The following is a 23349-nucleotide window of genomic DNA, read 5'->3' as shown; positions in this document are numbered from 1 at the left end:
AATTCAGATTGCAACAGGAGAATGTTGCACAAAGCAAATCTTTGGAGAAGACTCTAAACCCTCTTCCAACTGCTTGGTCTGTATCCGTTCTGGTGGCTAATGGGAATATGAGCAAAGTCATAGGTGGCATTCATACCATTTCTGTTGAGCAGTGACCATTGCCTAAAATAGCTTTATACCAGATAAAAAGGAAATGTAGCCACTGCAGCCATCACCCATGATGCTAGCATTTGCTCACAACACTTTTGCATACCTCTCAACTATGCAGATTGACTGTTCAGATCGTTTTCATTTTGGTCTATTTTCATAAAACTTTGGTTTTCAAGAAAATCATTGGTAATCATTGAAGATTTAAGCCATTAAATGACATGCGAGTTTGACTTCATGCCCAGAGCCATATTTAAAAATAGTCCCTATTTTGGGGACTTTTGTCACCCTTGGTCTATATTAGAGATGGAGAGGTACGCATTGGGGTAAAGAGCTGGAATAGTTCAACTTTTTACACCCATCTGGACTACCACAAACAGTCAAAATTAGTGTTACAAAAACTGAACTTCACCAAGAAAAGGTTGAGTAATTTAATCCATATGTATAAAACACACTGGTAAAAGGCTTTGAAGACTAGCACTCAAAGCCTAGCACAATTCACTGGAGTTTAGTTGCCTTGAAACAGGCAGATTGTGGGTGGCTTCGGAGTGTTCCAACAGACTGAAGTATTTGTTTCTTAAAAAGAGTCAGCTAGAAGCAAAGTATGCATGTTGCCAAAATCTTTTGAAAAGAGGCACACCAAGCACTTCGTAGCTATAGCAGAATAGTCATCACCTGTGATTTAGTTTCGTGGTGGCTGCAGTGTAAACTTTGCCAGAACAAGTTCTTCAATTCTGCAGCATAAACATCCATCTTTTCAGCTTTTCCCGGTTAGGGGTCGCCACAGGGGAACTCCGGTCCACCAATGATTGGCAGTAGATTTTTATGTTGCAGAGGTGCCAGCCCAACACCCACCCTTCAAAGGCACGCCCATTTACACGTCTTTCGAATGCCACTCTACCGCAGGGAGCAGACTCCACACAGAAGGCACTCCAGCCAAGAATCGATTGGGAGAACCTCTTGCTGTGAGGTGACAACGCTACTGCTGCAGCTTTTAGCATAAACACATTCATAACACATTTTAATGCTCTTTAAAAAAAGATTCCAACTGGCACCTGGTCAAAAGCAAATCCGACTTTCCAACAGTCAAGTCTTCCTCAAAATTAAGTCATTAAAAAGGGCAATGTGATGCAGTGTTAAACCCAATCTGTGCACAGTAATTTTAACTTTTAAGGTACCATGGTGTGATGAAAGGATTACACAATTCCAGCTAGCTAGGCGGGCAGTAAATTTGTGTCACTGGTGAATATCGAAATGTGCAAGATGGTAGTTGTTAAAACTGTATGTCATGTGCATATCAAACTGCTTGTACAGGTGTGTGTTGAAAAGTTTGTAAAATGCTTGGGTTTAAAAATGGATTCACAGTGGGCCCTACTGGAGAGACCAGAAGTACATGCACTATTGTAGCCATTTAATGCATGCATTTTAAACAGTGGAACTGGAATACAGGATTTTAACTTCAGAAAAATAGCCGAAATTACTTTATAGGCTAGGCCAGAAACATGTCTGTACTAAGGAACTTCTGTATAGTCTTTGGAGTGAACCAACTACCACCTCTGAAGTATGAAGGAATACAGTTTTATGACTTTCAGCTTCTGCAGTCTATGCATTTCTACAGGCAGATGCTAAATATTGCCAGATTCCAGCAGTGGGGTTACCTGGGACAGAGTCAAAATGACAAGAAATTTGATTCTGAAAGCTATCAAGAAATCTTGGTGAGACAGGGCATTGGTTCTGTCTTGGACCCAAGAACCATTCACCACGTGCCTTTCTCTGAAAGTAGCTTAGATATTAGAGATTGCCCTGCAATGTTTTTAATATTTCCTGTGGTTTTTAACTTGTCAATTAATGTATTTTACTATGGTCTTTTTCATTTAAATATTTTTAAGCTTTTCATTGTGGCTGATCTGTGTAGAGATTTAAATTGAGTACTTGCATATTTTTGACACTGGGCCACTCTTAATTGCCTGGTCAAACTACCATTTGTATTACACAGCAAGACTGGACACCCTTTAAGGACCTTAAAGTAGCTAAGGAGTTGGCTAGTGGCAGTGAAAACTACCTTCTAGTCTGGGCAAAAGGGGGTAGTTAGTAAACTTGTGCCAGCCTTCCCCAGGTGTGTACAAATCAAACCTCAAAAGTGTCAGTTACTTGGGCAGAGACATTAAGCACTGGTTGGACAGAGGGTGTTGGAAGTCTTGGTTGACCACTAAGCCAAGATCTCAATACTATAGCTGTGCCAGTGGGGAGTCGTATTGGGGATCTGCAGAAAGAGGAGAAACCAGTCCTGTACCGACTGTGGTCTCTATGCTCTTACAGGAAATTGCACTTTATGCAGAGAGCTGCATCTGGAAACACTGTACACCCATTATCCTTCCAGTGTACGTCCCCCACTGTTGCCAGTGGTGAGGATTGAGGCTCCTTGTTTACTGGTCCAGTGGTGGGTCACATTATTGGTCAATAGTGGTGGGACCACATCACACAATGGTGTGGCTATTGAACTCCTGTAGCCTTGGATATTGAACTCCCGTAGCCTGTAAACAGTGGTCACTAAAGGTGTTTGTACTGTCAAGCAGCCACACTGTAGACAGTTTCCTGTCTATAGTTTTTTTTTGTTAGCTTGGTCATGGATAGCAGGCAAGGATGTCAGCAGAGGAGTATGGCAAGCTGACAAGGAGCCAGTTGGCAGAGAGATGTGCCAGAACAAAAGACTGGTGCATGCCAAAAGCAGAAATGATGCAACCTTAAGTCACAGCTGCATCAAAGACCAGCAACCAGGAGGGCAACCAGACTAGCCTTGGGAATGTACAACTCAGAAAATGACAGTTCAACTTTGCCTCAGAGGACTTAAAATCTGTCTGGAGCCGAGACGTACTGGAGGCCAAACTGTTGGGAACTAGAATCAGCAGAGACTGGCTTTTGGAGGCTAAAAAGGAGAAACAGAATCAGCAGAGAGACCGACATCTGGAAGCTGAAGAAAATGAGGCAGACATGAAAAGGAGATGCTGACTTCGCCAGAGTCACAGAGGTAATGGTGAAGGGAATAACTGAACCCCAGAAGCAATAAAGGTCAGTAGACTTCCTCCACAATTTAGACTGGTCTGCAGACGGATCGCCAGAATGTTGACCAAGGGCTCTGGGTATGGTTCCTGACCCCCTTACTCTGTGAGAAAGCTACAACAGTTTTTAAAATTGTCTGATATTTATTAGAATGCTTCAAGTCAAACACCTGAAGCTTACAGAGAAAAGTTGAGCATAGATGCAGGGCAGATGAAAGTGTGTGAATATATTGCTGAAATAAGCAGTTATATTCACAGGTGGGCAAGTGGGTGTCAGGTCACAGCTTTTGAAGGGCCCTCAGCACTTTGCCAACCAGATTCTCATGTCATCAGGTAAAGAATGCAATATTGCAGACATGGCACTAAGAATCCATAATGGTCAGCCTAAACCACCCCAGAGACCACCAGTAACAGGGGAAAGCCATTGGTTCAGTAAACAGCCAGGATAAAGGGTTAAACAGCCAGGATAAAGGGTTAAATGTTTTAAATACATGGCCCCACTAGTTGTAGCATGTAGATGTCCATGTAGGCAAGGTGGAGAGCCCAGTTAAGTGGGAATGACAGAATGTTACACTTGTCTCTAGACAATTTACTACTGGCAAACTACCACAAGATGCTATATCTTTCTTGGTAGATGAGAAACAGGCCATTAAGCCTCTGACCATTGTGAAGCCTGCAATGGTTAAAGAGGAGCACTACATGCTTGGGCAGTGTACTCCAGAGCTTTAGGAGGGACCCCATTCCAAATAAGTTTGGCTAGGGTTAACATTGATTTGGAGGGTAGAAATGGAAGCAAGTAGGTGTATTTCAAGATATCCCTGCAGATGTTCCAATTGGAATTTTAACACAGTACCTTGTGTGCATGCAGTCAAGCATGTGGGGTCTGGTAGCCTGGGGGGGCCCCTACAGACCGCACAAAGCCAAGACTGATGAGGTGGCTCCTTCAGGGAGGGAGATTGAAGGTGAGCCACAGCTGCTTGTGAGTACTGATGTTCCCTTGGACAGGGAGATAAAGGGCAGAGGCGAGTAGCACCAATGCTGACAGCGAGGCACTGCTCTCAGAAGATACCAGACTTCCTGTGGAAAGGGAGCCGGGAAGGGTTACAAAGTTGAGACAGGCTCGGCTCTCAGACCCTACATTACAAGGCTTGAGGGAGGTAGCCAGGGAGGCACCCATTGCAAGGAAAGGGGGAATCTATATACTGGGACAAAGTATTGCTGTATATAGGGTGAACTCTTGAGGGAGGGTTAGAGGGTGAGAATACAGAGCCTATCTGGCACTTCCAGACATACCCTTTGCAGAAGCATATAAAGACATATTATGCAGAACTTATTGGGCTGGGATTTCCAGGGAGGTAACATTTTACTGCAGGACCCTAGGCAAGACAGGAGACAAGGGGAAAGCTCCTTTGATGTCTTTGCCTCTGATTGAGGATTAATTTCAGAGGGTAGCTTTGGATATTGTGGGCGCCCCCCCCCCCCTGAGTACCACAAGTTCCACAGGAAAGTATACCCTAGTGGTAGTAGATTATGCTACCAGATATCCTGAGGCAGTGGCTCTGTCCTCAGAGGCAGAAAAAGTGGCAAATGCTTTGTTAGAGATTTTCAGCAGGGGTAGGTTTCCAAAAGAAATACTGTGGCAGAGGTAGTTTGTCAGACCTGCTGGCTTGTCTGTGAAAGCACTGGGGGTGAAGCACCTAAAGACAACCCCCTACCACCCACAAACTATGGTTTGGTGGAGGTTAAACTCTAAAGACCATGGTACAGGCATTTGCAGACCAGTTTAAGAGGGAGTGGGACAAACTTTCCCGTTTGCTTACAAGAGGTGCCCCAGGAACAAACAGATTTTTCACCCTTTGAGTTGCTGTATGGGCATAGGGTGAGGGGACCTCTAGACTATTTGTGATGAGTGGGAGAGAGAGCAAATCCCACAAGGAGTCTGTTGTGGCATGTGTCCTATGCTTCAGGACAAGGCTCAGGGAACTCATGGGTTTGACCCAGAAGAACCTAGCAGAAGCCCAACAGCAGAGAAAGGTCCGATATGCTAGAAATGCTCTAATTAGAGAGTATGCTGTGGGGCAGCAGGTTACAGTTCTCCTTCCTGTCAGACAAGCTGCATGCAAGCTTGGGAGGGACCCTTCAAAGTGGTAAGGAAGGTCAGTGCTGTTAACTCCATGGTGGAACTGCTAGGCAAGGGCACAAATTATATCATGTTAACCCTGAAACCTTACCACGATAGGGAGGCCCTGGTGCCAAGTATTTGCAGAAGACTACAGGAGGAGTCTTGGGGGGTGTCTTATGGTGGCTACAGGGAGTCAGCCATCAAAATACAAGTTACTATGGTGGAGCTTAGGGTTGCAGATATAAAACAGTGCTGCACTGTACTGGGGTCTGCAATGCCAAGGCAGCTGGAATCCAAGACAGGGAGTGGGGTAATGTAGGGTCATTCCTCCTAAGCAATGTTTCTCAAGGGTCACTTGAAAAACTAGTTAAGAGTCTTCAAGGGGGGGAAGTTGTATGACCAAAGCAGGAAAAATTCCAGCTAGCTGGGCTGGCAGTAAAGTATCAGTGACTAAATGATTTGTGTAAGATGCCAGTGTTACAAATGTATTAGAACTGTATGTCATGTGTATATCAAACTGCTTGTAACAGTGTTGAAAAGGTGGTCTGCAAAATGCTTCGATTTAAAATGGATCTACAGAGGGTCCTACTGGAGAGAACAGAAATGTACATGCACTATTGTAACCAATGCATACAGTGGAGTGACTTACTACCTCAAAGTATGAAGGAATGCAATTGTTTTAGGACTTCTAGCATCTGCCAGAGATCTGAGGTCTTTGTATTTTCACACAGGCAGATGCTAAACACTGCCAGATTCCAGCAGTGGGAGTTTCACCTCGGATAGAGTCAGAGGACAAGAAATGGATGTCAGTAATATTTGAGAAGTCTTGGTGAGACAGGTCATTCTGTATCGTCTTGGACCGGACAAGACCTTGTCACCACATCTGCCTTGCTCCAAGTTTCTAGGGTATAGTAACTCTTGGATATAGTCAGGAATATAGCGTAGCTTAGTTCAGATTAGAGACTGTCCTGCAATAATGTTTTAAATATTTCCTGTTTTGAACTCTGAATATGTATTTAGTATAGTCTTGTTCCTTTTTATTGTGGCTGATGTGTAGAGATATTTAAGTCTGAGAGTACTTACATATTTGGTGACCATGTATGGGCCACTCTTAATAGCCTTGCTCTTGGTCAAATTACCATAAGCATTTGCATTTCACAGTAGATTCACCCTTTAAGGCCTTAAATTAGCCAAGGAGTTGCTGATGGCAGTGATAACTACCTTATAGGCTGATGGCAGTGATAACTACCTTATAGTCTAGGCAAAAGAGGGCATAGCTAGTAAACCTGTGCCAGCCTTTCCCAGGTGCATGTGTCCCCTACTTGGGCAGGGACACAGACACAGCCGGTGGAGTGTCTTACTGGGGATCTGAAGAGGGGAAGCCAGCCCCAGACTGTTGTCTGTGCACTTAGTGAGATTGCACTTTATGCACTGGAAATAGTGTATGTACCAGTTATCCTTCCAGTGCATGTCCCACACGGTTGCCAGTGGGGAGGATTGAGGCTTTGTATGCACAATTGCTTATTAGGCTATTTTAGCAGGTCTCATGATTTTTAAAACTAGATTGACAAGTGTCTTCAGTTAAAATCTGCAAGAGACCTTAGAGCCAAGTAGTGCACAGAGAAAGGAGTGAGAACATTGTAGAAAAATCTGAAATATCCTTTTTAGAACTTGCCTGCCAAGACACTCAGATGGGGCTACCTACCACAAGAGACATTAGTGGAAGTAGACAATTCCCTTGAAGTAAAAGGATTTCATAGGAAAGCTTATATTTACATGAATATGGAGATTCAGAAATTAATGCTAGCTGTAAATTAACCAAGAATACATTCCCATTATATACAACAGTACAGTATTCCACAGACTACTGCAGGACTGTCCTATAGCTTCCTTCAGGAAGTTCTCTGCCACACTAGAGATTGTGACCTCCAAGTCTAACTTCTTAGCCCACAGCAGGAGCCCAAATACACCAGTCATTAATCTGCATTTTTGCTTCGAGAGAAATGGCTTTTACAAATAGTTTTAATACATACTTGGCAAGTAATGTCCTCCACACGATAAGGATTGTAAGTCTTCTGGCAAGCTCTACAGTACTGTTTGAAATAGACCTAGTGTAAAAAAAGTTCAGTGATTTAGTTTACACCATTAGTATTCACTAACTAAATTAAAAAAAATATACATCATAATAATCTTACCTTATTAGTTCCTTGTACACACCACACATATGCACTTTCCCATCTAATGTTGCAATCCTTGCAATGGAAGTATCCATACTTCTGTTCTAGGAACTAAAAACAAAAGTACACCTTAGAATGAAATTCAATTGAGCCAAAACTTATGTACACACATCCAAAACATTTAACATATCAGGATTATAGCATCTGTATCTTTTGTAAACTGCCCTAAGGAGCATGTTTCAGAACTTAAGTCTTCAAATGATCAGCTTTAAATTGCACATATGCAGACACTGAAACAACTGCATTATCCCAGAAATGTTTTAACAGACAGATTTCTCAGATCTGATAAACCCCAACCAACTAGAGGGACCTGCTGTGCAAATACATTGGACAATTTTGCCTGGATGTTTCCCTTAGTTAGCTAGGATCCAATATCAGTGGTGGGATGGGAATTGTACCTCACGGTCCCAGATTTTGGCTGTTTAGATCTGTCCCTCAAAACTAGTGACTTTGGAAGAAAGGTGCGAATTATACTTGACAATCAAGTTACTTAATTCAGAAAATGTACATTAATTCATAGTCTCCTATTATGTCAATGTCTCATAAGTGTCCCAAGTGGGGAGAGATTTCAGCAGAATCTGGGAGTGCGCTAGGATAAACTTTGTCCCCGACTGGTTAAGTGGTATGATGGAAGACAGTACCTGCAGCAAGTGATGGGAACCCATATATATATACATATACATATACATATACATATATACACACACACTAGGCTTTTGTATTAAGATTATGCTGGAGAAAAAAAACAACTTGTTATAGCAAGGCTTGCAAGCCACCACAGGACATAGGTGATGCATTTCTTAAGGGGGAAGGGAGGAGGAGACATCCCTAGCAGAAAGGGAACACTCCTGTTGCCAAATTCCTGGCAGACAACCTGATATGGGCAGTGAATAGAATTGCAAGGCAAGTGGAGTACTGTTAGCTGGCCTTTTTTGCAAAACTCCCACGTTTATCTGGCATGGTTTACTCTATAGTTTATCTGAGAAGACATATCCAGCAGCAGAATAAGTCAGTCAACTATGATTTACCCATTAACTCAGTGATTTTGTTCAAGTGACTAATGCCCATACTGCTCAGCCTTTTACAGCAAAAAATCTGGACAACGCCATAAATAATGGGGGACAAAAGGCCCAAAAATAGGGGCAATTTTAATGGGTTTTGCATCAGCATGATTTTTTTTTTAAAAAACTATTTGGTTTTAAACAAGTCCTATCAACATACCAAGACTAATTTACAAAAGCCCACAAGAATCATCTTGAGCAAGATATTTGGACAAAGCCATAAGTGGGACAAAAGCCCAAAAATAGGACAATTTTTTAATATTGCTCTTACAAACTTAGAACAGGTTTTGCATTGGCATGAATTTTCTGAAGGGTAGGAAGTCAAACTCAAATTTGTCATTTTCTAACTTCAGTCTAATGAAGACACCAATTTGCAGGAAAACTACAATTTTATAAAAACAGACCAAACATGAGGCAAAAATCTGGACATTCTGCAAAAATCTGTATAGTTGAGGTTTGACAAGAATATATAGTATGAATTTTGATGGGTATGATATCTGAAACAAATGACATTTTCTGACTTCAGAAAAGTATTTGCTAATGATTCGGCAGAAAATTTTGAGAAATACCAGAATGAGGCAAAATCTGTACAACCTGAAAATCCAGAGATGAAGGTATGCTAATGCTCATTTTGCCGACGACTGAACTATGGTTATTTACATGCCAGATGAGCTTTACCACCATTTTTGAAAGACTTAGTAAATAGACAGAATTCTACAAGGATAGTATTCAAGTACATGTAGTTATTAACAATTACTTTCATGTTCCTATCCTAGGACACCCATGTTTTATGGTTTACTAAAGATTCATAAGAATCAAAATCCAGGAGTGACAGTCTCATCACAAGGCTGGATAACAGAGCCAACTTTCCATATATTTGGAAAAGCAACTAAAGGGAATGCTTCTATGAGAAACTATATATGTGATAAGCAAGAAGTTCCATCATTGTTATAATAGAAATGATAATTACACAGTTACCGTGGATAACTCTCAAGGCAATGCCAAATATATAGGGTGTTGAAACAAAGAAATTCACATCGAAGTTCACCAAAATATTTAAAAAGAAAATGACATTTAAAATAGTTGAATACATTGCTTATGTGAACTGTTATTTAGGATAATTACCTTCAGAAGCTCAAGGAGTTGCCATGGGAACCCCTGTAGCAAACATGCAAACAGTTATGAATGTGGGAAGAGTTTGATCGAAGCTATTTTAGGAAGGTGTTCAGACAGTTATGTGAAACGATAGAATTAAATTGCCAACTAAAAGACATAAAAAAGACTACACTCCCACATAGCTCTCAACCTAGCTCTCAACCTCCATGTCCAAAATGAGGAACACTAGCCCTCATAATGTGGAACAAATGGGCAAAACGTGGAACACATACTAATGGCTTCCCAACAGGTCATAGGATGGTTAAAATATGCTGGTTGTACTTATAAAGATGATCTTTTAATGAATTAAAATGATCCATTTCTATTTACAATGGATTTCACGTAAAAAAAAAAAAAAAAAAATACTAATACTGAATGTGTGACAGTCTTTCAATGTGGAACTTTGAGGAACATGAACTTTAAGACCCCAAATGAGGTACGTTCCTCGTAATGAGGTACACTTGAGAGGTATGCACGCCCATGTAAGTGTGTACCCCTTTTACATTTGAGAGCATTTTAAAAGGCAGATGCCAGCAATTAGATTGGGGAATTTTAAAGCCTAACTGGTCAAACAGATTCAGATTCACTTAAGGTATCCATGGTCTAAAAATTAAGTGGAGTTAGCACAGGCGCGGTGGTGCAGCAGTAAGTGTTGCCACCTCACAGCAAGGTTCTCCGGATTCTCTGCTGGGGTGCCTTCTATGTGGAGAAGGCATGTCCTTCCTGTGGTCGCGTGGTTTCCTCCAGGTGCTCCAGTTTCCTCCCACATCCCAAAGACATGCAGTAGGTGGATTGGACACTAAATTGGCCCTAGGTGCGCATGTGCCTTCTGTGGAAGGCTGGGTGCCAGGCTGGCAACTCTACACCGTAAAACTCCACTGTCAATCATGAGTGGACAGGTGATCTGCTGTGGCGACCGCTAACCGGGAAAAGCCAAAGGAAGCAATATATATTGAACACCAAGGACAGGGACACTGTTCATGTGTATATATTGTCAGGCAATAAGCAAGCCAGAAGTAATACAAGTTAAAATGCAATACCAAGTAGAAAAGTAAAAAATGCTGGCATATACTTGGAGGTTTGAGAACCTGGGTTGGAGTATATATAATGCTCCCAAATGTAGGAGCAAAAAAATCTGATGCAAGTGCACAGTTATAAAGAGATGAATGTGGCAAACAGATACAGCCAGAAAGCTGGTACTTATAGCAGGTACATTTTACTCACAGCATTTGCAGACAGATTCTGAAGAGTAATGCTGTGTGTTAAATGTAGAGCCTTTGATATGGGAATACAAAGAATTTGTGAACCAAAGGGGTACAAACAAATGCATTTCAGTTTCTCTAGCAAGTTTGCTGTTCCGCTAAGAGGTAACCTAAAGTCCAGGACAGAATTTAATATACCTGGATAGCCAATTTTAGAGAGAAATCTCATAAGTTTTGAACAAAGGGGACATCAACTGTGGGCAGTACAGCAGTATCAAACTACTGCCATTACATGAACATTCTGGAGTGGGCGATTGCTAAATGCAAAGTAGAAAAATGAAGACTAGTAATTTGGATTCAGTTCAGGATGCAGCACAAAATTACCTGTTTGCAACGAAAGCCAGAGAGATGAGAATTGAACTGGGCATTCACAGACTTTGAGAAAGCATATGACAAGGTCCAAAGAAAACCTATTTGGGCAGTCCTGCAGTGGCTTGAAGTCCCAGAAGCATTGGTAGAATAGTGTAGGGCTATGTAAAAGGACCCAGGTGACCCATACGAACAGTGTAGTCTCTCTCAGAGGTGTTCCCTGTGGGAGTGGGTGTATACCAGGGTTAAGCTCAAGAGCCCACTGCTGTTCATACTAGTGGACTAAACTGGCAAACAAGTTGGACAGAAGTTGTATGCAGATAGTGTGGCATTTACAGGCAGACTGATCAAGAACTTCAAGTAAAGGACAGGGGAATGGAATGCAAAACTGAAGGCACATGGGATGAAGGCACAGATAAGACCGTTGTAATAGCAGCTGGCACTGTCAGTGTAATGCATGACAGAATGCCAAAGAATATGAAAAAAGTGTGCAAAGCAATGGTGCAACCTACTTTATGCTATAGAAACATGGGCGGCAAAGGTACAGCACTTCAGGAAGCTACAAGTGATCAAGATGAAGTGCCAGAGATGAGTGGTAGGATGCACACTGTGGGCTAGACGAAATGTGGACTAACAGCAGAAGCCAAAGTTGCTCCATGCAGAAAAGGTCAAAAACAGATGGTTGCCTGGGTCCATGTGCATAAAAGCAGAAGACAATATTGTGAAGAAAGAGGAAACAAGGGCATCCAGCAAAGTGGATGGACTGTGTGAGCAGACTTGCATCAGTCAGGCATGAGATGGAGACAATTGACAACTCCATGTAGAAAATATTAAGTGGATTGCCTAATTTTTAGGACTAAATGGGAGAGTGCTTTAAAAACCTGCATTAAAGTGAAGATACGACTCATGATTGGTCTCAACTTTAAGTTGGTCTTGATACTGTTCTGCTTTTATGCCCGATGAACTGTGAAAACTTTGCTAACATTTAGTAAAACTTCTTGCTGTTGTGGTCCCAAGATGGAATTTCTCTACCAATTTGTGTTCCTGTCTAGCTTGGGTTTGCTTGTTTGAGCTACTTTTAAATTTTACTCTTAGAAGATGCAGCTTTCTGCTACATTGGAGGATTGCAGGCACCTAGTAGTGTGGCAGGGTGAAAAAAAGGCAGGGGGAGGGAAGAGGCAAGCTTTTTATAATATTACTCTTCTGCAACTAGTTAAATCTGCCCCTGCTTTTTCACCTTTTGACTCCTCCCTCCCAAACATTTGCCTTATTCCTTCCAATTCTTGCAATTCATTTTTAAGAGTCAGACATCCAATATGTACACAAATTGCTGGGCTTTCTGTGGAAGAAACTGCAGTTCTCATTGGTTTTATACAAGTAAATGGATCGCGAGAAGCATCTTTGATGTGTGTGGCTAGAGTCAAAGATGAAAGTTGGGTGGCCATTTTCATCATGATTGGATGTCCGAGTTAATCGGAGTGGAATCTGTGTATGGATGAAAGTAACAGATCATCATTGCTTGCTCAGTTTTAACAGTAACCGATTTGGTTTTGCCAAGACTAGTAAGCATTTATGAAGATGTATTTTGATGGTAAAGTCATATTAGTCCAAGCTCGTAAAGTGGCTGTAATTGCTGGTGACTCGTACCCTTAACAGTGATAAACAGTCGGGGTACCAATGTATTGCATTTGGTAAAGTTAGTGTAAAACTAGTTATTGTTTTGGCTTAATCTCAAGTGCAATGCATTCACCTTGCACAAGCTGGCCACAAATGCCCCCCCCCTCCATTATCACAACTGCACCATTATTGGTGTCTGTCAAGAGCAGGATGGATGAGCAAGTTCACTGGCACAGTGATGCAGAGTAGCAATGCAAAAAGTGCAGGACTCCGTTCTTGGCTGTAGCTTCTGGTGGTGTGCACAAGACTTTTGTAGTAGCCTTTGCCCTGAACCTTACTTTGTGTACACCACTGAGCAGGGTCATTTTAGATATCACCAAGGACGAGAAAGGATACTGCCATTTCTCCAACTTTTCCACAAACCTCAGCAGTATGCAGAGGCCATTAAAAAGACTTCTACAAGGGCAACAAGCAACAGAATTTTCATTCCTTAGCTGCATATATAGATGGCTGCATTTGGGGGGGGGGGTAGGGGTAATAGGCAAGCTGTTTATACATGCCAGACAGGAACAAGTTGTGTGTTCCAGTCAGAACAGGGGGCAGTCTTGTGGTAGGGGTGAGGAGGCATGTTTATAATTGCCAATAGCCCCTTGAAACAGGACTTCAATTTCAGGTGAAAGGAGGTTAGGGACACGTCTTGAACTGCTATTGATCTGCTATGGCAAGGACTACTTGAATGAATTGAATTTAAATGTTTATCCAAAATCACTGCATCAGAATTGGAAAACTGCCACAAAGTACTTGACGGGCACATGGCAAATTTGATTTTCAACAATAGAAGTTCCATATTTGGGGGAGCATGGTAAAAAGTGCATTGTAGCCATTTTCCACTGTTCATTTAACTTGGACAAGGAGCCAAAACAGGGATCTAGCCCCTTCCCTTGTTATAATCCTGAAATAGTTTTGGGAAGAGGGCTCTGTACCCCCCAAATACCACAATGCTTAAAGTCTTCTTGATGGCTAGAACTTGCTGGAGCATATGCATGGGTGTCAGATATGGGTGAAATAGGAGAGGCTTTAAACTACTTCTATGAAAGACTGGGAGACTGCTTTTCCGTTTCAAGGATGGAAACTCTGGCAGACTGTCTCTGGAAAGAGTAGGGATGGATTGCTAAGTGAGTAAAAAGCAGGAGTGTTCATATCCATGCAGTGCAACAGTTAATATCATAACCATCCCCCAATCAGAGCAGACACTGCCAAATTGTCAATAGTGGAAAGATCTCCCCACATTTAATGATTTAGGTTTAAGCACCAGTGTACAGGTGGGGCTTCCAAGCAGAGAAATTGATTCAGGCTTGGTGAGGCACCATTATAGCCACAACTTTGATAATCTAGGTCCAGAAGCAGACCTCTGATGAGAGAAACTGGAATACTAATGGATAACCAGCCTTGCAGAAACATGTCCAGCAGAAAAGTGGAGTCTATATAGCCTAGGACTTATAAAGAAAACCCCTGTTCTAATGGAGGAGTGCTACTCCCAGTAATCAGAAGCCTTATCCATTTGTATGATGGAGTTCTCACCTAGAGACCAGAGTGACCAGTGAAAGTCAGGTGAAGATGCTATTCAAAAAAAAAAAAAAAATGAGTGACTACAGAAGTGGAGAAGCCAGTGAGACACATGGAGGAGTCTTCTAGACTAACATGGGACTACCGTTCATATGGGACTCGGTGGGGTCTCAAGTTTACACAGAGCCAGTACAGTGAAAATGAATATTTAGAACATTTTGCCATCTGAAGAGGAGAGCTCATCTGAAGGAAGAGAGTCAAGTTTTTGGTAATATTTTCCTTACTTTTCAGGTGCAAATTAACCAGCTTAGGACTGGGTCTCTCCCACTCCCTTTTGGATATACCATAAATATTTTATGGTTACAGCAACCACAGAGTCCTGTAATGCTTGGAGTCACAGTTATACAGAAAGAAAACTAATCTCTCTGGGAGAGACTACATCCAGATTGCAAAGCAGATACGCAGGTTGGAGCTGGGAGTTTGCAATATTCAGTGTTACTAGAGACTTGAACGATCAGCTAGAAACACAGCTCTTGTGAAATAAAAATAAAAAGCATTCTGCTAACACCTTGGTAACCACTGAAACCAAATGCAAAAGTTTAGATGTAAAGACTAATTGATTTTATAGCACACACTTCTAGGACACTTCTCCAAATCATGGAATAGTCTTGGAGAAAACTGGATATGCTGTTTGGAATTCCAAGGCAAAAGTCCACGGCAGCAGATACAGGACAACAACCACATTTTTGACTCAAAGCACTTTATTTGTAGAAAAAATAAACAAAATAAGTTGAATAGTAGCAATAATCAGCTCTAAACCAAGCACGTTTGTCTCTATTCAAAGACTTTTCCAAGATGAAGCACACGGTCAGTCTTTTTTTTAAGATAAAGACACCCCCCCCCCCAATTACTCTCCACCAATAAGTTACATTTGTCAATTAGAATCTCAAAATTCAGCAGTTGGGAAAACCATATAAAACATAACACTTGCATTTTATGTTGCAATAAAAACATTCACCATTCAAACATTAAAATAATCTATGTGTATATACACTATCTAGTGCCTTCAATGAGAAAACATTCCTTCAGTTTGAGAAAACATGACAGGGCATTTATACCTGGCCAACTTGTTGCATTCATTCTAATTTGCCATATTCATTCTAATTTGCCATATAGTCTCCTCTTTTTCTAATTGGAGTGTCCATGGGCCACCACTTGGGTCAATTTCAAGTCAGTCCAGAATCAAACTTATGGTCAGAGAAATTAGTGTTTTGCAAGGGCATTAGTCTTTTTTCAACCTTACATCTCAAGGGTGTTCATGAATTCTACTTGAGCTTCTTTTCAGTTTTTCCAATGTAGTATGCTGGGCATTTCATGCACAAGGCATCACACTGGCACAAACCTTTTTTTTATCTTCATCAGTCCCATTTATTACTCAGGAGGGCCCCACTAAACATGTACACACATTGTGCATGACCCACATTTTTTCATATAGCCTACTATAGGTGTCTTAATTTTTTGCTTAAAGAAAATTTGAGGATTCGCCCCCTCCTGTATACCATGTTTGGTTTTTCACTCACCCATTCTCGAGCATCGTTGCATGATCTAACAATAGCCCAATTCTTATATACGATGTCTGCAATCATTTTACTGGACCCATTATAAGCTGTAACCAATGCTGACCTGGAGTATGCTACGCTTACTGGACCCATTATAAGCTGTAACCAATGCTGACCTAGAGTATGCTACTCTTACGGTCTGTTTCCACCTCCACACTCTCGTTACTGGACCAATGATAGGCCGTAGCATCTACCACTCTAGCATCAGTTACCCCTATGGTCTCCATTAATTCAAGCTCATCTCTCTGTATATCCATTAAGGTCATCCATCCCTATAAGTAAATGTGGTTAATTTACATTCTGGTTAAGGATGGCTTTAGTGTCCTCTCTCTCATTTACTACTACAATAAGTAACTTGTTCACTAAAAACAGTTGGATAACCCCTTTTAACAAACATTTCTTCCAATAATTCATTCTCCAAGGAAGGTTTCAAAACAAATCATGCAGGTAGCTCTTACAAAATTGCCCCTTTACGGCGGCCTTTTGTAGGGGCGAGCACTGTTAAAATGCAGGAAGCTATTAGAATAAGTTCAGAAAATTTCAGATTGGTAAATAGCTCTTTAGGTGTGTGTTCCAATCTAACATCCAAGTAAGTAATTTCACTTACTCCTACAGTGTGGGTGAATCTTGTTAATACACACCAAGAATTCATTAGTCCCCCCCCCCCTTTCTGGGCCAACCCAAAACACAAATGTCATCCAAAAAACGAATATAAAGTCTATAATATTTATAAAAGACTGATTAAGAACTTTCTCCCATTGGAGCATGACTATGTTCACGTACAGCCCCCCCCCCCCCCCCACACACACACACACACACACACACAAGGAGAGCCCATAGCAATCCCCCTTTGTCTGAAGTATTCTATTGAAAAATATAAAATTATTCAATAGCACTAGGTTTAAAAGTTGTTCATAAACATTTATTTTTGTTAGAGTATTCCTCAACCAAAACTTTATGCACTTTTGAAGGTAAAGTAGTTTTCTTTTGGGAGCTTTTTCATGGGCAGAAGTATTCCTCAACCAAAAATAAATGTTTATGAACAACTTTTAAACCTGGTGCTAAGGAATAATTTTATATTTTTCAATAAAGAAAACTTCAAAGGGGGTTGCTATGGACTCTACTTGTGGGGGCCTGTATGTGAACATTGTCATGCTCCAATAGGAGAAAAAGTTAATAGAATCAAGTATTTAATATTTGGATATTTTGTGTGTTTTGGGTTGACCCGCAAGGGATGTTTAATGAATTCTGTATTAACAATTCTACCCAATTTTTAAGTTTCACCCACACTGTAGGAGTGAGTGAAATTACATACTTGGATGTTTATTGGTAAAGAGCAGCTCTCCAAGTGTGTTCCAATCTGAAATTTTACATAAGGAAATGTATTCTAATAACTTCCTGCATTTTAACCGTGCTCACCCCCTACAAAAGGCTGCCGTAAAGGGGCAATGCCCACATGATTACTTGTTTTGAAAAAACATTCCTTGGAAAATGTGAATTATTGAAAGAAATGTTGGGTTATCCTACTATATTAGTGAATGAGTTACTTATTGAAGTAGTAAATAAAAGAAAGAGGACACTTTAAAGCCATCCTTAACCAGGATATAAATAAACCATATTTACTTATAGGGATGGATGACCTTAATGAATATACAGAGAGGAGAGCTTGAGAAATTAACTGAGACCATAGGGGTAACTGGTGGTAGATGCTACGGCCCATCATTGGTCCAGTAAGGAGTGTGTGGAGGTGGAAACAGACTGTAGAACAGCATACTTCAGGTCAGCATTGGTTGCAGTCGATAAGTCCAGTAAAATGATTGCAGACATCATATACAAAAATTGGGCTATTGTTAGATCATGCAACAATGTTAGAGAATAGTGGGTGAAAAAAAAACAAAGTATACAGGAGGGGGCGCTCAAATCTTGAAGCAAAAATTAAGAAACCTATTAGTAGGCTATATGAAAAAATGTGGGTCATACACAATGTGTACACATGTTTTAGAGGAATCCTCCTGTGTAATAAGTGGGACTATGATAAAGATGTTTGTGCCAAACGAGTGGTATATCGTGCTGAAGTGCCCAGCATACTACATTGGAAAAACTGAAAGGAAGCTTAAAAGTAGAATTTATGAACACCTTAAGAAATACAAGGTTGAAAAAACACTAATGCCTTGCAAAACTAATTTCCCTGACCATAAGTTTATGATCCTGGATGGACTTGAAATTGACTCGAGTGGCCCATGGACACTCAAAATTAGAAAAACAGGAGGCTATATGGCAAATTAGAATGAATGCAACAATTTTTCCAGGTATAAATGATGCCCTGTCTTTAGTGTGTTCTCAAACTGAAGGCAATAGATAGAGAAGTGTGTGTATATACATAGCTTATTTTAAATGTCTGGATGGTGAATGTTTTTATTGCAACATATTATGCATTTTGTAGTTAATGAGTGTTCTTTTATGCAGTTTCTATACATTTAAAGAATTATCCAACTGTTGAATAATTTATGAGATTCTAACTGAAGAATGTAACTTATATTGGAGAGTAATTAGGGGGTTGTCTTACTATTTTAAAAAGGGACTAGACTGTGTGCTTTATCTCGAAAAAGTCTCTGAATGAACAGAGATTTATTGCTGCTATTAAACTTGAACTTATTTTATTATTTTTCCACAAATAAAGTGCTCTGAGGCTGCTGTCCTGTATCTGCTGCCGTGGACTTGGAGTTTCTAGTAATTTTGCCGATTTCCAGTTTTCTGCTAGGACAGTGCACAGACCATTCAAAGTTACTTTTGGGGCAATTGTGTTTAGGCTGCCCAGATCCAAAACTGGCCCAAGGAACATTGTCTTGTAGCTCTATAAAAAGATCCTACATTCAGAATTATAACCTTCTACTCACGTTGGTTGGCGATTCTAAAAGAATTACTTTTGTGCTGCTTTTTGATGGGGTGACATGGCCTGAAAGAAAATACCTTGCAAGCATTCCTTGTAATGAGGTACTTGAGGGGCATGTACTTCAAAAGTTAATATTCCTCGAAGTTCCACATTGAAAGGCTCCATCACACTTACTTATCCAAGGTAATAAAGAAATGTATTTAAGTTCTTTGGAACCAGCATATTTTTAACCGTCCTATGCCCTTTCTAAGCTGCAAGTGTTCCACATTTTTCCAATTTGTTCCACATAAGGGCTAGGGTTCCTCTGCAGACTGAAGGTTGAGAGCTATGCTTGCAAGTCAACAACTGTCCACCAACTTATCCAGTTTGGTTTCTTTCCCATTTGACATGTGGATGGACAAAACCCCAAAAGGGGTAATTGGACTATGCCTCAAGACTTCTACTGCTGGCTCCCATAAACTGCTCAAATTCCTGCTCTGAAGCCTTTGTCCTTTAACTATTCTCAGATTAGTCTTTCCATTAGCTACCTGCATCTGATGAGGCCTCCTCTGCATTTTAACTTGGATATAGTGAGGGAGTTCTACCCTTTTCCCATAGTTTACCTATTCTGTCCTGCTGCTTTATGGAACAAGGCATTCATAAAAAAAGCCTTGACTTGTGCTACCAAGCAGATATGTCAGAAGAGCCCATAGTCTTGGCTGAACCCCTAGCAAGGTTACACACGAGATGCAAAATGGCAGTTAATGTGAGCAGATCCAGGCAGCAGCACAGAAATATTTGAAATGCACCAAACTTAAACATGCAAGAAATAATTTTCCCCAGTTCTCCCCTGCCCTATTTACTGCAGCAGTAAATAGTAAATCACACTGGGGTACATTTCTTTAACTGTGGGCAGCAAATCAAATTTAGTGTTAAATGAAAAAATTCCATTCTCAGAGGGCACTGCCCCATTTTTTGATCGGGGCCATCTGGATTCTGGCAGACCGTGTTGGTAGCAACCTTAAAAGTGCAGGGCTACACAGAAGACTGCTTGTGAACCAAGGCCTTGTACATTTCCCACTGTGGAAAAGTCAAAGTTAACAGACCAGCCCCACCTGATGCAACAGCTTTCTTCACCCAAATTTGGGCTCATTGGGTAGATATAGGGGAATTCATGTCCTTAATCACATCTGTTGCATAGTCCAGTATACACTATTCCTCTTGCACATTACTTTATGCACCTTTGAAGGTAAAGTAGATTTCTTTTGCGAGCTTTTCATGGGCAGAATGCACAGTCTAACAATCTGCAACACCTAGCTTAACAATAGATCTAGAACAGAAGATAAAAGCTGGCACGGATGTCTGTTAAGGACCTCCACTGTTAGCTTAGAACAGAGACCAGCACCAATACTTGCATTAGCCCCAAACTAACCAGAAATCAGCTCAACTGTTAGCACTGGAGAAAGGCAGATGTCAGCACCAAAGCCTCTGAGGCCAGAAGTCACCACTGGAGTTCAGAGTAATAAACAGAGCATTTCTGTCAGTGTCCGACATGCAAGCCACCTGGGCCAGAACAGAGACTGGGGAGGAAGCTTCTGCATCCAGGCATAGGTGGCGGTTTTCAATCCTCTACCAATATGTGAAGAAATGCTAGAAAGTTTCACTAGTGAATAAAAATCCTCCAAATTTTTCATAAAATATTAGCACTACAGACATAGGACCTAAACAGTTACCATAAAATCTTTTCATGGTAAGTGCCAAAATGGCAAAATCAACATCTTATTTGCAATTAGAGGACAAGGTAGGCCTACAATTACAGATGTGAAAGTTCCCAAACAAGACAGTAGCCGGTTAATCATATGCAGGTATTTTGATACTTCACCCAGGTTTTGGGCCCCAAAACACTGGCAAAAATAGAGTGATAATCTAGGGAGGAAGTACATAATAGAATGGGGAGACACTAAGCAACCTGAGAAAGTCTGGATTACCAAGCAGTCCACTGTGTGGCCTTAAATCTTAAATTACCAAGGATGGGGCCCTTAGGTTCTGTTGTCACCCATGCTGAGGTAGACCATAAGCAACAGGTTTTGGTGACTTACTATTCTAGCCATTTGAAATAAGAGTCCTCTATCAGAATTAGACTGCTCAAGTGGTCCTACAAAACCCAAGTGAATTTTTTCCAGCTTTCACCTCGGCATGCTAGAAGACTAACATTTCTTGCCTTATTTTCTACTCAATTTGATAAGATTTACAGAGTTAACTCCTTTATAGCGACTGCTTTTAACAATGCCTCTAACTTGTACAGTTCGCTTCCTCTCCCCCAAGCTTGGAGAACTGCTGTCCTAAAAAGGAAAAAAAAAAAACTTTTACAAACATTTGTCATTGTTGGTTTGGCTGTTCTTGCATCTCACAGCTTCCTTCATCTGTTTGCAGTCACACCTGCTTTAGCAGGAAAACAATCAAAGCAGTCTCAAATTCCACTCTGCAGCATTATACAGGGTTTTAGGTATCCAAGCTCAAACACAAGTTGCTATGAGTCTGTACTCTGTATGCCATTCGAGAGGTAGGCTTAGGTTTACAACCCATCCCTGACTTGTTGCGATCACATTGCAGACAAACTGAATGCTAAAGACTGTTGGATATTCCAGGGGTTAATTACCAATATAACCAAATATCTATTTGGTTACCTTCTTGATTTGACTTGGTCAACACCAATTAGTTCTTGACATACAACCATCTGCTGAAGCGTTAAACCTCTGCAACTGGACTAGGCATCAGATATGCCACAGTAACTCGAGAAAAACCTGAAAACATTCTGCACCGAGAGCGAGACATTCAAAAGCAATCTCTCAATTATCTGATTTTCAGGGAATGTCCTTCATTTTTGCCTCAAATACACATACACTAACATAGGTTCATACTAGGCTATCTGCCCTAGGGCATTTATAAGCCTAGCCAGAGTGCGTTTGGCTTTCGCCACCAATTTTAAATTAATTTTGCTATGCCCTTTTTCGAGGTTTGTATACTGTGCCTCTGTCCAACAGCGAGACAGATGTGATACCCGGGGTAAACCTACGATCTCCCATCCACTCACGATTCCTCTTGGAGTCAGAGGGACTCTGCCTAACCTGGACTGGGATTTTATTCCAGAGTGAAGGGAGCCCTCTGGGTTATGAATCTGTCCCTCCAGCATGTCCTATTTATTTCAGTGCTGAGGTTCAAGTCTGAGCGCGTAGCTTGATGGGATTTGGATTTTCTGAGGTGCAGCATGTCCATTAATTCCGGGTTGGACATGGCTTTATACATCAGGCACAGATTGCCTCTGAGCAGGCAGTATGCTACAGAGTAGAGCTGGAGTTTCTTTAACCGGGCAGCATACGGCATCTGTTTAAGCCCTTTGATCCCCTTGGTGAGGTACTTTTAGGGTATTTCCAGTTGCTGCAGGTGTCTGGTAAGGTACATTGTACTCAATTATGGGCCTGATGAGGGATGAGTAAAGAGGCACGATGACCTCCCCTGATCTAGATGTGAATCCCTTCATGATTAGGTGGCCTATATAAAAATGTTTTTTCTAACCACTTTGGCCAGCCACGTAGTTGTCAAATGAGAGATTGCCATCAACTTAGGTCCCCAATTACTTCTGTACGTAATGGATTACCAACTATGTGGTAATTTGTGGGCACTTTGTTTTTGCCAAAGGGGATGACTATACACTTTTTGGCGTTTAACTTGAGGCCATGGCTCTGGCACCAGTTGTCTGTTTCTATGAGGCCCTTTCGGAGGATGCTTGTGTCAGCTGGAGAGTTGATTATGGTGCCCAGTTTGCAGTCATCTGTGAACTTTGTCAGCCAGTGTCTTTCCATGTTTGCCTGTACCTCAGAGAAATATATACCGAAGAGAGGTCCCAGGACTGAGCCTTGTGGGACGCCACGTGTAACTGGTTTGGAGTCTGACATGGCTCCAGCAATTCTAACCATGTGGGTTCTGTCCTTGAGCCAGTTTGCAACCCATCTAGTGACAAAGGGGTTTATATTTAAGCTGGTGAGCTTATCTATAATGCCCGAGTGGGGTATTGTATCGAAGACTTTTGCGAGGTCCAGGTAGGCTGTGTGGACCACCTTCCCCTCGTCAATGGCCTTCGACCAGGTTTAAGAGGCAGGATCTGCCCTTAAAGCCAAACTGGGTAGGATCCAGTGTCTGTAGGTCCCCAATATCTTTGAGGTCCATGATGATCCTTTCCATAGCTTTGCAGATCAAGCTAGTCAGGCTTATGGGGCGATAGTTTCCAGGATCCGTTGAGGCACCACCTTTGTGGAGAGGGAC

The 23349-nt window shown here is 41.4% G+C and overlaps 1 protein-coding gene across 2 annotated transcripts in view; it reads right to left on the bottom strand.

Moving 5' to 3' along the window:
* The window catches only part of ZAR1 (zygote arrest 1), an 84272-nt gene that overhangs the window by 45117 nt on the left and 15806 nt on the right, over positions 1–23349 (bottom strand). For both annotated transcript variants that reach the window (XM_044055518.1, XM_044055517.1), the window contains exons 2-3: positions 7524–7616; positions 7362–7436 (exon numbers count right to left, since the gene is read on the bottom strand). In XM_044055518.1, coding sequence (XP_043911453.1) covers positions 7362–7436; positions 7524–7616 — 168 coding nt within the window. The remainder of the gene's footprint in view (positions 1–7361; positions 7437–7523; positions 7617–23349) is intronic.

Source organism: Protopterus annectens, chromosome 14.part0 (genome assembly GCF_019279795.1).
Source record: "Protopterus annectens isolate FY-2018-M chromosome 14.part0, PAN1.0, whole genome shotgun sequence".
NCBI lineage: Eukaryota > Metazoa > Chordata > Ceratodontiformes > Protopteridae > Protopterus > Protopterus annectens.
The sequence above is the reverse complement of the archived record's forward strand: the minus strand, read 5'-3'. Positions and strand labels throughout refer to the sequence as shown.